This window comes from Dipodomys merriami, unplaced genomic scaffold (genome assembly GCF_024711535.1).
Source record: "Dipodomys merriami isolate MVZ:Mamm:240054 unplaced genomic scaffold, mDipMer1.0.p SCAF_17, whole genome shotgun sequence".
NCBI classification, from domain to species: domain Eukaryota; kingdom Metazoa; phylum Chordata; class Mammalia; order Rodentia; family Heteromyidae; genus Dipodomys; species Dipodomys merriami.
In genome coordinates, this window is record NW_027203048.1 from 167,501 (window position 1) to 184,040 (window position 16,540).

General features: G+C 43.7%; 1 protein-coding gene across 1 annotated transcript in view; it reads right to left on the minus strand.

Annotated features, from left to right (window-relative positions):
- The window catches only part of Nbas (NBAS subunit of NRZ tethering complex), a 285,029-nt gene that overhangs the window by 7,040 nt on the left and 261,449 nt on the right, over positions 1–16,540 (minus strand). Inside the window, exons 49-51 of the mRNA XM_070025017.1 lie at positions 14,048–14,187; positions 9,196–9,340; positions 3,663–3,791 (exon numbers count right to left, since the gene is read on the minus strand). Of these exons, the coding sequence (XP_069881118.1) occupies positions 3,663–3,791; positions 9,196–9,340; positions 14,048–14,187 (414 nt within the window). The remainder of the gene's footprint in view (positions 1–3,662; positions 3,792–9,195; positions 9,341–14,047; positions 14,188–16,540) is intronic.

Genomic DNA, 16,540 nt, shown 5'->3' on the forward strand with positions numbered 1-16,540 from the left:
GATATTTGCTTTATTTTTATATATGCTATTACTTAATAAAGGTTATCCAAGATATCAGCCACAGGCCGGGCATGATGGTGCATGCCTGTGATCCCAGCTACTCCTCTCCGCTTCTGCCTGCCGTGGGCTAGGCAGCTGTAGCCGCAGGATCCCTCCATGAGGCTCTGTATCACCACAGCCCCAGACACAATGGAGCCAAGAGACTACAGACTAAACCCTCAGAAATCGTAAGTCAAAAATGAATTTTTCTTCCTTCTGTTTCTCTTGGGTATTTTGTCACAGCAACAAGAAAATGACTAACACAGTATGACTTTCAGTGTTAAATCCCATTGCTTCCTAGCTGTGTGACCTATTTCTAATTCCATGAAGGCTGGAAGGCAGGGTACTCCCTGGAATGTGGGGTGGGAGAGATGCACTGCGCAGTGAGGTACCCTGAGGAAGAGAGAAGGCGGCAATGGGGAATGGAAGCTACCGCACATCTGGAGTTACAAAACAGGAACAAAAGCTATCATAAATATGCTGCTGCTGACTTTAATCAAATGAGCCAACCAAGAAAGTCCATCTGAATATAACATCTTCTAGAGATGAGATCCAAACACACCAGCAGGGTAACCTTCTTGGAGAGACCACGTCTTTGCAGGTGAGTTCTCAACCTCACAGAAACTGTAGGGTAAAGCCACAGTATGGACCTCACAGGGTTTTGTGCAATATCATCTGAAGGATGGACTTTGCCATTCTGGCGCAGAGAATGGGCCATCTGCAAAAGGTTACGAGCAGCCACCAGAGACATGCTGTTTGAGCACAGCTTAGTGGAAGTCAGTGCTGCCACTCGAGGCAAACCCTGCACAGCCTCCGGCATCACCCTTGTCACTGCTAACACCACACCGCTGTCAGCACCTGATAATGACCAGTGAAACCATAATGCTGTGGTGCTTTTCCACTTGCAGTTGCATTCTGAGCAGACCTGATTACTATCAGGGACCCCTCTGCCAGGTGTTATTCTTTTAATGTCAATAGGAATTCCCATCAATGGCCAATAAGCAGAAAGGTATGGATGAACTCTAGCCCCTTATGGATGGAGTGAACACTGAAATGAAAAACAAAACAAAACAAAAGCAAAGTTTTCTATTTTTCACTTCGTTACCAAATATGATTTGAAAACAGTTAGCCAGGAGTCCTGCAAAAATGTCCACGGACACTCTCCTCTGAGAAGTCCAACATAACTCTGTGACTTTTCCCATCACTGACAGAAGGCTTGACAGAAACAACTCAAGAGAGAAAAGATCTATTTTGCTAATGGGTTTCGAAGTTTCAGGCTATGATAGCAAGGAAGGAATGGCAGTGCCACTCCAAAGCGTGGACAGGAAGCAGAAAGGAGCAGTAGGAAGGGGTTAATGTAAGGTATAGAGACCCTTCCCTGACCTGGGGCTGGGAATGTGGCTTAGTGGTAGAGTGCTTGCCTAGCATGCATGAAGCCCCGCGTTTGATTCCTTGGTATCACAGAAACAGAAGCTTTATCTGGCTCAAGTGGTAGAGTACTAGCCTTGAGCACAGAGAGGTTCAGGGACAGTGTGCCCGGACCCTGAGTTCAAGCTCCAGGACTAGCCAAAAAAGAAAAAGATACAGTCCCCAAACACACATTACTAGTGACCTCCAACCACAGCCCACTCTCCACAGCTCAACGACCTTCCAATAGTCTGTTTCCATTGAATCCATCAATGGATTAAGCCATTCATTAGGTCAGGGCCCTCATGATCTGTCTCTAGAACACACTTACACACATATACACACAGACACACATATACACATACCTAGATATGCTTTCGTAATCTCCTACACATTCTCAATCCAATCAAGGTGACAAGCAAATCTAACATCACAATGACTCATTACTGCAATTGGGAGTCCATGATAAGGTACAATCAAATTTCATGTCTACAGCACACTTGAAATGACAAGTTGTGAGATGAAGATCAGATTAGCAGTTGTAAAGGGCTTGCAGGGAGGCAGGCAGGTGAAGGTAACTCAGCCTATAAAGGACAGAATGAGAGTATTCTCGTGATGAAATGTTGTGGAACTTGACTGTAGCCTTACACACAGCAATCTATGTGAAACAATATCACAGAGAACTGTACACAGAAACACACACATACATACAACAGTGTGCAGAGAACTGACGAAACCTAACTATGTGAGATTTTTACCCCATCAGAGGAGGCTGGTAAAAAGCGTGAGTTCTCACAGTACAACTGAATGTGAATTCAAAATTGTCTTAAAATGAAAAGTCAATAAATGCTAAAATATGGAAAACTCTAACTTTAGCTCATTGGAGAATGCAAAAGCGTAAGACTACTCAGCCTTCTACTATCTAAACACTTGCTAAGCGTTCAGATAGGCTAGCTTAATATGTTACAGCTGTCTCACACTGAGTTCCTAAAGTAAGGGTCTCAATGGCAGGTGGGGCATCTAATTTATATCAGTGACTCTGATTTTTGCACCTGCTGGAGCAACAAGGTTTGACGCTATTATGCCAACCTTGAGCATCCTTCCCATAGCTGGCAGAGCCATGAGGACACCAATGTCAGGACCACAGAGCACATGTTCAGATATCAATCCTATGGAGGTCTACTCGTCCTGCCTAACACTGCTTGTGCACTGTGGCATTCTCATTTACATTCCTTACTTCAATAGCCAGCGTAGGGTGCAGGGAGAGAGTATTGTGAAGATAGAAGGTTGGCCAGTAGTTCAAGATCTCTGTTCTAGTTGCAGTTCTGACAGGTGCATTTGAGAGAAACAATCTTTAAAATGAAAACGGATGCATTCACCTATGGAATCACAATCGGGAGTGCATCAGGAGAGCTCCACGCAGGATGGAGAGGGTTAGACCATGTAAAATACATCACTGTTTTGTTCTCTAAGAGGCTCCAGAGAGCGCCAGAACAGAGTCTAACACAGGTGTGGCAGAAGGCAGGCAAAAATGCATTGCAGGTAGCCCAATTTTCTCCAGCTTGTTCTCCCTTCCTGATTACTTGGATTTACAAGAGAAAAAAAACTGAATAAGAAATAAACTCACTATAATGATCAATTTCACATGCAGTCTCTAAGTCACACAATTGTTACTTTTGCACAGATAATCAAGGAGCAACCAAGCAATGAGTCCCCTTAGTACTTGGTCAGCATTCCCAGGGGAACCCCCAGGGCCAATTATTAGCGATAACAGAGAGACTCCAAACCTCTGCAGACACTTTTGTCTCAAAAATACAGGTGACTGAAGGTAGCAGTTTTCTCATTTTATTCATAATGTCTATGTCCAGATCAGTTACGTTCTAACTTTCTGTCATCACCGACAACCATTTTTTACCGTTTTTAGCAGCTACCCCCAGGTTTACATCCCAGGACAAAACACCTGTCGGGTCCCAGGAGTTCCTTTATATACTGCTTCTTTGGAAAAACCATTTTGTTACATCTATGAGTCTGGCTCATGAGGGGTGGAGTAAATGTCTGTAAAACCATCCAAGATGCATGTACAGTTCCAACAGATCAGAGATAGCTACTGCGCTCAGAGAAGACTGAACATAAAGCAATTAGTCATCATTATTTTTTATGAGACTAATAGTGCTAAGCCATTTCTCCGAGGCAAGGTGGAATCTCAGTTGGCGTACCTCAGTGACAGTTGAGATCTGCTGCAGGGCCACAGCATGCAGGCTCTCTTCTTGGCTCTGCAGGAGGAGCTTCAGGGAGGGGAGCAGGAGGGACTGGCGAAGCAGCAGCAGACTCAGCTCCTTCACACTCTGAAACCACAGAGGCACCAGGTGAGCGGACTCAGAAGCATGTCTTATCTCTGAAGCATCTTTCTACCCTTTTACTAGGAATGAGTGTGTATGTGCACACATGTGTATAAAGCACACTCCGTGCCATAAGGAAATACAGTCTGGTATCCATGTCTCTTGCTTCAAGGCAAACAGAGTATCTCTCCAAGCTGTCAGCTGCTCACATGCACTACTTCTAGTGGCTGGATGGTACTGCTGTGTGCATCCATGCTCATTTATTTTCTCCAGCTCTCACACTAGCTTGCCTACAAGCAAAATGTGTGAGGAGGGTCCCTGTCTACATCTGCCTTGCAGTGTTTGAGGTGTGTGTGTGTGTGTGTGTGTGTGTGTGTGTGTGTGTGTGTGTGTGTGTGTGTGTGTGTGTGTGTGTGTGTGTGTGTGTGTGTTTGTGTTTGCATTAATGTCAATGAATACAATGTGCAACACTGAGCATATGTTAAGGGCTTCAGAATAGTAGCCGTTTTCACTTGCTAATGTTATTAATACCTAGTTATAACGCACTAAAAGAAAGTAAATCAAGAAATAATCATGCAAAACCTCTTTACGATTCTACTGTCAAAGTGAGTTGAATCCCTGACATATCCAAGATATTCTTTTTCTTCAGTTTTCTTTCATTTTTGAAGTACTGGGGTTGGAACTCAGGACTTGTGCTTGCTAGCCAGGTGTGCTACCACTTGACAAAAGATAGTCTGTCTTCATGAAAACTATTTGTGGTACAGAAAAATTAAAAGTTATGGATTCCTATAGGTGTGCCTGAATTTTATTCTTTCAGCTTTTTATTATACTGGGTGAGCATTTCACCAGAGAACAGGATTTAAAACAAGGTAACATATGGTAATTTTCTATAACAAAAGAAATAAAAGTATAATCCTTACAACAAAGGCATAAAAGAATAATAATAATAAAAAAAACCCTGCAAGCTGTTTTGCCCTACTGAGCTCACTGGTTGGACGTCCCGACTTTGGATGACACCAAGAACAGAATGCTTGGATTCAAGAGCAGATAATGAAGGCAGCCCCATTTAGAGAAGCAGAAAGCAGGGGTTGTTTTGAAGAAAAGGATGGGGAGGCTCACGGCCCTCCAGGGGACTGATCTCGCCGTGCTGCTCCACAGCAGCAGATCAGAGAAGAAAAATCCAAATAGATGGTATTTTCAAAATTCCTTTACATTATAAAGCAGAGATAAATTGAGGCTGACACAAAGAAGCTCCATTTAAAGCTTAGGACAAAGGCCTCATTGCAATTCCGTGCATTGTAGTTCTCTCATCTCCACACAGCATGTCTGTCCTGGAGATCAGCAAGGCCTTCAAGTTTCGGAGTGCACGGCTGTATTCTGCAAAGTGTTTTGTGGAAATATATACAGCAAGCAGTCTGGATTCTAATCAGACAAGCATGGTGTGCCTTCAAGAACATGCCTGCACAGATGTCTCTCCAAACACTTGGGCCAAGGAGAAATACTGGACTTTCAGCTGGGAAGACCAGAGCTGCAGAAAGCATGTGGATGAAAGAAGCATAAACAGGGAACGTAACCCTGTGGCCTGGCTACCATGCCCCAAAGTGATGCCTGTTACCCTCCCCCCCTCCTTACATCCCCCAGCACTCTGGGCTCCCTGCCTGCACAGCCACAGGGAGCATCGCCCAGGGGCCTTTCTACATGGCAGAAGCGTCCTGAATCAGCACTGTCCCATGCAGTGGCCACAAGCCACAACCCACAGTACAGGTGTTGCTAGTGTCCCTAGGGAACTGCACTTTGAATTTTGCTTAATTTTTTTTTTTTTTTTGGTGCCGTCCTGGGGCTTGAATTTAGGGGCTGGGTATTATCTCTGAGGTTTTTTGCACAAAGATTGTGCTCTACCACATGAGCCACAGCTATACTTAGTGACTTTTTGGTAGTAACTGGAGATAAGAGTCTCACAGACTTTCCTGCCTAGTCTGGCTTCTAATCACTTCAGATCTCAGTCTTCTGAGTAACTAGGATTATAGGCATGCGCCACCGGTGCCCGATCTAATTTTACTTAAGTTTAACTTTAATAGTCACATGTGGCCTGGGGCTCCCATAACGGAGGGCAATTGCTAGATGCCGAACCCACACAGGGGGTCATCTCTGCCCTTTCTTGTTAGGTCCCAGCTTAAAAAGGCACTGAAGACTCCACCTCCTCTGGGAATATACCTCGATTTCCCCAGTTCTCACTATATTTTGCAAATATTTCCTATTTGGTTTTTGTGCAGAGAAACTGCAAGTATCCATTTGCCCCTGTTGAGAGCCAACATGTTCTTATTCCTCATATTCCCAAGTTAGGTGGCACATGCTATGCTCAAGGAAACAAACATATATAATTCCCTCTCCTCATGTGGTACCTGCTTATGCAATGAGTCAGTAGTGATCAGTAAAGAAGTTCTCAGCAATTTATGATGCTTACACCAAGCACAATAGTTGGCTGATACGTTTAATGACAATTTAATGATAATTTAAGGATAAATTTTATGAACTAACTTGCCTACCCTTCTGAAGACTCATAATGGGTAGATGGCACAGAGCCAGGCCAGGGTACCTGAGAGTTCTGTTGATGTGGACCTCTGAGTAGTTCCTGCCTCTTAGCTAACAGCTCTCAGCCCCTTCCTTGGCTCGTCCTTCATATCCCATCCCTTGCAGTTATTTGGTTTGATTTTGTGTTTTGTTTTGGTTGTTGTTGTTTTTTTTTGAGACAATCAGGGAAGCAAAACCACACACACCCCTCCAAGATGGTCACAAGGTGCGGGGGATGCAGAGCCCAAGGGGTTTGTCACAAGCTCCATAGGCCCTGGAACGGGCTGAGTTCTTGCCACTGCAGCCCTTGCCCACTTAGGGTCCTGACCCACCACACTGGTGGCCATGAACTGCACCCTTGCCTCTCGGGTCACGATGGACTTGGCGCCTGATCTTTCTCGGTCTATGGTCTTCACCCACAGAGGTAGCTATTCCAAACTGAACTCCCAACTGCTCGCTAGACTGCCTCAATGCACCACCGCCGTGAGTTGTCCCCACAAATCCTTTAAGGAAGGGACTATTTTAGCCCCACTAATGAGATGAGGAAAGTAGGTATAGAAAAGGGTGAAAGACCTGAATCACAATCTCATCTGATTCTAAAACTCAGGCTCCAGCCATTCTAGAAAGTGACTCAAGCACAAGGTAGAGTATTCACATTTGAGATTCAGGAGCTGAGGGTTAGACAGCTCACTTAGTAGTGGGGTGACTCACTTCCACACAATAGTTTATAGCATCTGAGACTCTAATTCATGCCGTGGCTCAGTAAAAACTTGGACCTTCAGGGACAGTGACACATAGCTGGAACCTGGCATCCTACATGTGTGAACGCCACCAACCCATGTGACGTCAGTGTCTTTCCTACACATCTCCACTCTTGAGAAGGATTCCTATATTGCTATGAATACAAACTGAGAAGAAAAATCTAGAACTTTAAAGATTATGGGACACATGACCAGTGAAAACCAGTGGTTTTATCTTGTAATAACTCTCCCAAAGAAAAACATCATGGCCCCAATGAAGCACGTGTCATGCGCACAAGCAGGCAGCGGCAGAAGGCATTGTAAAGGATGACAAGGACAGCAGTGTGAATGTGGGAGCTGGGCAGGGATGGGGAATGGGATGATGGGAAAGGGTGAGTCCAGCCAAGAGCTCAGTCATGAACGACTGGGCTTATACACCCCTACCAGAGCAGAGCTACCAAAGACATCAGCCTGAAATAGAAGCCAGCCATGGGTATTTTTACCACCCCAGTCCTATCAAATACTATGAACTCTGAAATTAAGCTACATAACATCTGAATGTGGTGAAATAAAAGGATATTTCCACCTTCTAGTAGTGTTCCTTCCTTTGTAATACTTTTAGTGCTGTTTGAGCTTAATCAGCCATCAATTAAAATAGTATACACCATTTTCAAACTTCCACTAATGAAAGCATTTAATATCTATCTCTGTGCCCAATTAAGAAAATAAACTGAGGTAGCATAAAAAAAATGAAGAAAAGTCACGCCAACAGAACTTGAGTTAATCTTTTATTCAGTAAAGTAGAACAGAGACCTGTTCCTCTCTCCATCCCAGGAGAATCCCAGAGCCTAGTGAGCTACTACTGTGGATGAAGCAGCACACAGGTAATCTCAGGTAAGCCTCCTTCTGGGTTGGAGTCATAGGTGAGGAAATAGCTCACACCTGTGGACCATCCAATGCAGCCCAAATCACACTCATTAGAGAAAGCAGAAAGTATTTTTAATGTTGGCATTTAGAATGTTTTATAAAATAATTTTGCTGGTCTGGTGGTTGGAAGGCTTCTTTAAATGAGTAAAATATTTTAAAGTTTAATAATAATAATAAAACAGAGAAACACTTATCTAGCTGGGCACTGGTGGCTCATACCTATAATTCTACCAACTCAGGAGGCTAGGATCTGAGGATCATGGTGCAAAGCCAACCCAGGCAATTAACCAGTAAAAAGCTAGAAGCAGAAAAGCAGTAGAGAGTCACCCTTAAGTGAAAAAGCCAAGAGAGAATGTGAGGTTCTGAATTCAAGTCCCAGTACTGGTACCAGATGCATATATCTTACCTAGTCCTTATTCAAAAACTAATTCATTAATTGTGTATTCATAGTAAGAAATTTCCTTGGATGAGTACAAGGAGAATTCAAAGGATCGTATTTACAGTTTTTTAAAATTTATCTATTATCAAGTGAACATTTAAAACCAATTAATTTACTATCATCATCGAAATGCTCACATTTCAGACATAAATTGTTCAAACAATTTACTGCTGGGGGGAGATCCAGAGCAGGGGCTGTAATTAATAGCATGTACAAAATGTTTGCACACAGACCCAGGCGGATAAGTACCTCTGAGACAGTCAGATCATGGGATCAGACCGAGAACAAACGTCAAATCAGAGGTGGTTGAGTTTTTACCCTATGTTGCAGAAGATATAGTAGTTATGTAGTCTCTTGACAATGGGGTCAAGAAAGTATGTTCAAATCAGAACTGGGTGGAGAGATGGCTAAGGCTTATGTATTCCTTTACCACTAGCCTAGTTCAGAGAGATAACACAGGGCTATTCTGAGCCCTTGGGACAGCATCTGGATTTGATATACAAAGGCACCCAGGGGAAAAAGTGTTTTCTGCTCTGGGATTTGTAGAAGGAATACTGAGTTCTGACAAAGAAAACTTCTTCAGAGCATCCTTCCTCTATTGTTCTTCATCTGATATGCTCCACATGGTGGGCCTTACCGGGGATGGCTTAGGCTAAGTGTTCCTGCAGTAGTCACAGGCTTGCTTAGAATGAAGCATTCTGAGAAGAAAGCCGAGCACCCCGCGGAGACTTACCTCTGCAGGCAGCATCTGCCTGTTGTCGTACAAGGAGCGGCACATTTTTAACACCTCATTCCCCAGCTCCTTCTTGTTCTCCACTGTACATCTGGTCAGCATCACCGTGGCTAGTCTTACCCATGGATTACTGCTGGTGCTGCTTCTAATGGAGACAGAAACAAAGCGTTGGAAATGAATAAAACTTATCACTGTGATGAGGACTTACTGAACAGAGCTGAAGGCCCCCTCCCCCCCACAGCCTGCAGAGGCTGGCTACTGAGCTGCGCCTTGGTGGGGATGGACATAGTGGGCTTGTTCCTTTCCCTTTCACAGGGCTGCTCAGGCTCTAACAACAGACAAGTGAAGGGCAGATTTCCTCCACTGCCTCAGGAGTAGGGGAACAGTTATTCGCTAAACATTTTACCATTCAGTCTGATGCTGCCTTACAGCTGTAGATTTTACACACTGAACAACTATGATGTTCCTTCCCCTGAGAGAATTCTCTGCCTTGTCCCTTGAAGTCACTTGTGAGTGTAATAATGACAAAGGCACTAACAACACTGCCGAAGCCTTAGGCAAAGCCTGCTGGGTCAGCTCAGAGGACAGCATATATTATAGCCAGGGCAGTGGGCCAGGATCTGCTTCCACTCCAGCCCGCACCTCTGTTCTCCTGGCTTTCTCTGGGCTGTGTCACCGTTGTGGAAACAGTAGTCTGTCAGTGGTGACCCTGTTTTGACAGCACAACAATGTAGCTTTGACAACAAATTACCCCAACAGATTTTTACCAGTCAGCTGGGACACACTGCATGCGAACTATGAATCTTCCAGAAGTTACAAGTCTATTGTACTTTTCATGTATATTCGTATAAGGAAGTAAACCCAGACACCAGGCTCAATATCCCGAATCTAAAGATCTGAAATTCCAAATGCTCCAAAGTGTAAAACTTTTTGAAAGCTGAATGATGTCATATCGGACCCTGGGTGACAGGTCATAAGCCAAGTGCAGGTGCACTAAAATAGTCTATAAAATTACCTTCGGGTGGCACATAGAGTACAGATGACCCAAATAAATTTCATTTAGACTTGGGTCCCATCCCCAACATATCACATGATATACAATGCAAATATTCCAAAAGCCAAACTTGAAAAACATTTTTGGTTCCAAACACTTGAACAAAGGAATTCGCACCTTGTCCTGGCCAGCTAGCCATGAGGTAGCTCAAGCAAATCTTTAAACTGACTGTACTGACCGTCTCACACCTTCCTTCTCTTCCCTCCTCTTCTTTTAATATTTTGGCTAGTTTGGAGGTACTACAATCATTCATTGGCTAGTCTAGGAAAAAAAACTGTTCAAAAGTAATTCTGAGAACCCATTTTAAAGGAGTCTCTGTGGGGAAAGCAATGTGAGCCAGAAAATCAAAAACAAGGGCAAGATTGGCTCCGACTTATTCTCCTGCTGTCCCTCGGGAAGAGGAGCCAGGCTGCCCAGAGCCCATGCAGACTGCTGGGTATCTGACCTGACTATGATAAAAAACCAAGGACTTTCATCACACACACGTTAGCAATCCACAAGTTTCATTTTGTAAGTGAATACAAAAGTAAGACAATACCTATACAATTTGTCTATAAATGAATTCAATGTTTTACATGTAATAAATGTTTTCAGTGAAATGGATTTGGTCCAGGGGAGGGGAGAGGGGGAGGAAGGAGGGGGCGAGGGAAGAATGACTTTAGTCACTGCTTTAAAAGTAAAGAAAGAGAATAAAACTAGAGTTAACGAATCTACCCAAAATACTTTCTATGGAATAATGAAACAAAAGAGGCTATAGGGCTGGCTGGTGCCTGTCATCCTAGCTACTCTGGAGGCTGAGATCTGAGGATTGTGGTTCCCAGCCAGTCAGGACAGGAAAGTCCATGAGACTCTTATCTTCCAGAAAAGCCTGGAAGTGGAGCTGTAGCTCACGTAGTAGAGCTCTAGCTTTGAGAAAACAAAAAACAAAAAACAAAAAAAACCCTCAGGGCCACTGAAACTGAAGGTTCCAAAAGGGAGATGTCTGCACTGCAGTTTAAATGCTGCAAGCACAGTAGCCTCCTTGGAATCCGAGCCACTGACAGGTAAAGACAGGAGAAGGAAGTTCAAGGCCAGCCCAGGCAAAACTAGCAAGACCCTCTCTCAAAAAATACACACAGGGGCTGGGAAGGTGGCGCGCTTGCCTTGCATGCATGAGGCCCTGGATTTGATTTCTCAGCACCACATAAGCAGAAAAAAAAAGAAAAAAGCTAGAAGTGGCACTGTGGCTCAAGTGGTAGAGTGCTAGCCTTGAGCTGAAGAGCTGAGGGACAGCGCCCAGTCCCAGAGTTCAGGCCCCATGACCGAAACCAAACATACACACACACACACACACACACACACACACACACACACACACACACACACACACACACACACACACACACACACACACACACACACACACACACACACACACACACACACACACACACACACACACACACACACACACACACACACACACGCAAACCAAAGGGCTAGTGGCATGTCTCAAGTGGCAAAACTTTTGCCTAGCAGGCTCAAAGCCCTGGGTTCAATCCCCAGGACTGCAAAAAACAAATAGTTCAGCTAGGATTCTGTTCTTAAAAAATCACAAGGCAAGCCAGGTGCCAGTGGCTGACACCTAGAATCCTAGCTACTCAGGCGGTTGAGATCTGAGGATCTCAGTTCCATGCCAGCCTAGGCAGGAGACTCCGTGAGACTCTTATCTCTAATTAGCCACCAGAAAACCAGACGTAGCACTGTGGCTCAAAGTGGTAGTCCATTTTGGGTGCTAGTCTTGAACAAAAAGAAGCTCAGAGACAACAGCCAGGCCCTGGGTTCAAACCCCATGACCAAAAAAAAAAAAAAAAAAGCAAGGCAAAAGGCCATCTCTGCCACAAGTAAAAGAGATGTAAGAAACTTTTTTCTTTTTCTTTTCTTCTCTTTCTTTTTGTAATGGAACTTGACATGTGTCAATTGCACAGTATCTTGTGATTCCAGTAAGTGGGATTGTTCATTTCTTCTATATTGATTCACAAGGAATTTCTTAGTGAAAATACTGGATCGAAATTGTTGTGATGAAACCATAAATCAGATGTGACTCTCCAGCAAACATTTTGAAGAAAATATTCGAGTTTAGGGACAAGGAGAATTGGAAAGACATTGCAGTATTTCAAAACATTTATAATTTCCTCAATACTAATTACATATACGGATATATATACATATATGTGTATGATTATTTCCTATATATACACATATATAGCTATGTAGTATATACACATACGTATACACACACATACACACTGCACACACACACATATGGATATATATAGTAGTACTGTTGTACTGGAGTCTGAACTCAGGAAGGTGTTCTATCACTTGACTCATATCGCCAGCCTGTTTTGGCTTTATTTTTCAGAGAATGTTCTTATGTTTCTTTCTAAGCCAGTTTCAGACCAAGGACCACCTACATATAGCCCCTTCCCCCCCGACAGTTGTGTCTACAAGTATGTGCTACCATATCTGCCTTTGGATTGAGCTGGAAGTCTTGCTACTTTTTTTCTTATTGGCCTTGAAGTATCATTTCTTCCTCTGGAGGAGCTGGGACTACAGGGAGTAAATTATGCTAGGCATGATTAGACACAATAATATCCACAACTGCTTTTGTTGTTTCAATGACCCCTGTTCAGCTGAAAAATATGATATGGTCTTAAACTCAAGGCCTAGGTGCTGTCCCTTAGTTTATTCACTTAGGTCTGCTGCTCCACGTGAGCCACAGTTCTACTTTTCACTGCTTTAATGGAGATAAGAGTCTCCAAGCCTGGTTCTGTCTTTGAACCACAATCCTCAGATCTTACCTTCTTGAATAACTAAGATTACAGATATGAGCCACCAGCTTCCAGAATAATAGGTAAGTTTGCAAGCATATATTCATCCTGTGTGTCAAGGCTACATGCTATCCTTCTGTTATTTACCTAGCGGCCACCTTGGTAAACAGCTCCTGATGGCATCCCAGAGCCTGTGCTTAAGCACTCCTATTGTACCTAATAATGCCCCCAACGTTCATGAGTTGTGATGCTGGCCCTCTGTGTGTACCTCCTTAATGTAAGAAATGGAAAGTGGTCAATGTCATGGGTTGCCAAGATCTGTAGTAAGAATGGATCCTTTATCTGTACATCTTGAAGGACATTCATATGAGCTTTGCTGTTGCTCCTTAGACTGCAGAACTTGCTGGCCTGGCTAGTGTGTTATATGCTTCATTAAGTTAGAGGTGGATGTGTAAGGAAACAGAGAAACGACCCATAATGCCAGGCACAGACACGGAGCGCACAGCCTGATTCCACTCACAAATCCAGGCACAGACACGGAGCGCACAGCCTGATTCCACTCACAAATCCAGGCACAGACACGGAGCGCACAGCCTGATTCCACTCACAAATCCAGGCACAGACACGGAGCGCACAGCCTGATTCCACTCACAAATCCAGGCACCGACATGGTGCGCACAGCCTGATTCTACTCACAAATCCAGGCACAGACATGGAGCGCACAGCCTGATTCAACCCAGAGTTCCAGGCACAGTTATGGCACAGAAGTGCATAGTCTGATGCTACCTACAACTCCAGGCACACACAGTCCAGAGCACACGGTCTTATCTTACCTCAATTCCAGGGACTCACTGGAGTGTTAGAAACACTTCCCTTAGAGTGAAACCTGTAAGTGTTTGCCCCACTGGTTCATCTAAAGATGCTAGCCTTTAGAACTAAAGGCTAGCTGAGCAACTCTCACTATCTAGTTTTATGCAATACTTACACACTGTCACCCTGCATCGGTGGCCACGCTTGCAGGAGCAAAATCAAGTGCTGAAACTCGACCTCATGGTGACTAGCTTCCAGGAGTTCGACAAACAGAGAGTAGCGGTTCTCCTCAGTCTCGACGTCAGCCATGTCCACCTACAAGAACCCAGATTTTATTTATTTCTTTTTGTTCTGATGGTACTGGGGTTTAGACTCAGGGCGTTGTGCTCGTCAGAAAGGTGCTCTGCCAGGTCAACCCCTCAGCCCTTTTTCAGTTAGGGCTTTGTGTTTTTGCTTGAGGCTAGCCTCAGACAGTAAGCCTCCTATCTCTACCTCCCAGGTAGCTGGGATTTGTAGACATGAGCTAGCCTACATTTGATGATTCTGATTAAACCTTCTTTTCAAAGTTTTTGTAAAGTGCTAAAGAAAAACAAAAATCCAATATCAAAAAATCAAAGCCAAAGCCAAACAACCTGCTATGGTTTTGATATTGTCACCCACAGGCTCCTGGGTTGGGAGCTTGGTCCTTGGTGTAGCAGGGTTAGAGTGGGGGCCTAGTAGTTCTATGGTCTCAGACATGGCCTTGCAAGGGACCGTGGGACCCCAGTTTCTCTGATTTCTACTGGTGGTGTGATAACTACTTTAATACATGCCCCTATTCTCATGAAGTTCCTCATCAGAACTGAAGTATAAGCTGAACAAACCTATTTTCTTTATAAAGTTATCCTGTTTTAGGTATTTCATTATAGTAAAGAAAAACCAAAAGCTCTATGTACAAATCAGTTCTGAAGAAGCATTAAAGATAATTTAGAACTACAAAATTCCACAAGGTTTTTAACTCCATCAAAATAAATTCAGTAAGTAAATTTCCATATAACTGGCTCAGTAGCATTTAACATATTTAATGTTAAAATGCTTTGTTTCTAGATGTGAAAACTGATAAACTTCAACATCCTTAATATTATATACATTTTTTTAAAGTTTAAATTATCCAATTTCTGTGGGCCTGTGCTGAGGAGACAGTTTCTTTAACTTGTGAGATTTCACTAAACTACTTTTAGCAGATGCTTTCGTGATAAATCAGAAAGAGCAAAATACCCTTTGTCTACATCTCCATTTCTAATGTAGAAGAAGACTGCCACATACAAAACGCACACGTTTTCCCTTTCACTGTGTACGTGAAGATTTCTCTTCTCATTGTGAAGATTTCTCTCCATACTAAGGCACTTCTAAAACAAATCACACCTCTAGTGCTTTTGAGGGAAAACACGTTTCCTATTTTAAATCAAAAGTAGCCTTCAGTGTAAAAGTCAGCCGAACCCAGCACTGCCCTTTCTGTGCTCTATCTGGGCACAGGAGCACCATGCCAGTGAATTCATCATGTGAGTTCACACAGATACCCTGAGAACATGATGAGAGTAAACGCGACCTACCCTTTCCCAACTGTCTGCACTAACACGTGTTTCCAAAACATTCAATTTAATGGTCATTTGGCTGTGATCCTGAGGAGTCATCGGAGAAAGGCACACAATGATTTCTCCGTTTTCATGAATGCTCAGCAGCACTATGATTCTCTTGGTGACTGCTATGGGAAGTCAGATTACGTGGTGAATGCCAGGCCCTTCAGAGCCTGTGCTGAGCCCCCATCATCTTCTTGTGGCTGTTCACCCAGGAGCATTTTACAGGATTTGAAATCGTTTCCTAACATAGCAAGTCGGCTGACCTAGCTGTACAGATGCAGAACTGGTAACAGGGCTCCGTGTGACAGAACCCAAGTGTAATCTGCTCTGTATGCTGTGAAGCCAGAGGGCTCCAAAGAATTGATACGCTTTCGGCTATTTAATTTGGTCTTCTAACTAGGAAGCTGGCAATACTGTCTTGTCTATTATAACGAAAGATTTGGTGAACAGAATTAAGTTACTTTCTTCTGCTCCAGCTCCCTACAGGAATGAGAGCAGACATAACTCCTTGCCCAAAGTCCTGGCCCTGGCACCAGAAGGGTGTGACAAGAATAATAAAGCTAGAAGTAGAACCTTTGTGACTCATCTCAGCCCAGTCCCCTGGACTTGTAGCTGAATCTACATGGGTGCATCTCATCCTTTCTATAAACTAAAATACTGCTATGGTGGAGGTGGAGACAGGCAGAGAATGATTTGACCAAAACTGTAATAAATGGTTTCATTTAATATGTTTTATGCTATATTTTTCTCTTCACGTAGGCTCAGAGCCAGGCCCCTTGGTTGAGGGCACAGTGACAAGGGGAGTCACATCCACAGTCACGTGACTGGAAGGATTAAATGAGCAACAGCTCCATGTCGTGTCTCAGTAATGGCTATACTCCTACTCTTTATACTGCTGACTATCAAGATCTGTTCTTCCTTCCTCAATACTGAACCTTTTCTGAAACTGTTATGTGCATTTGGGTGGAAGAGCAAGGACTTTAGTTCTGCTTCTCCAGGAAAAGCAAGAGGGATATGGCTTATCTCTCCTGCTTCAAGCAAAGCAAGAG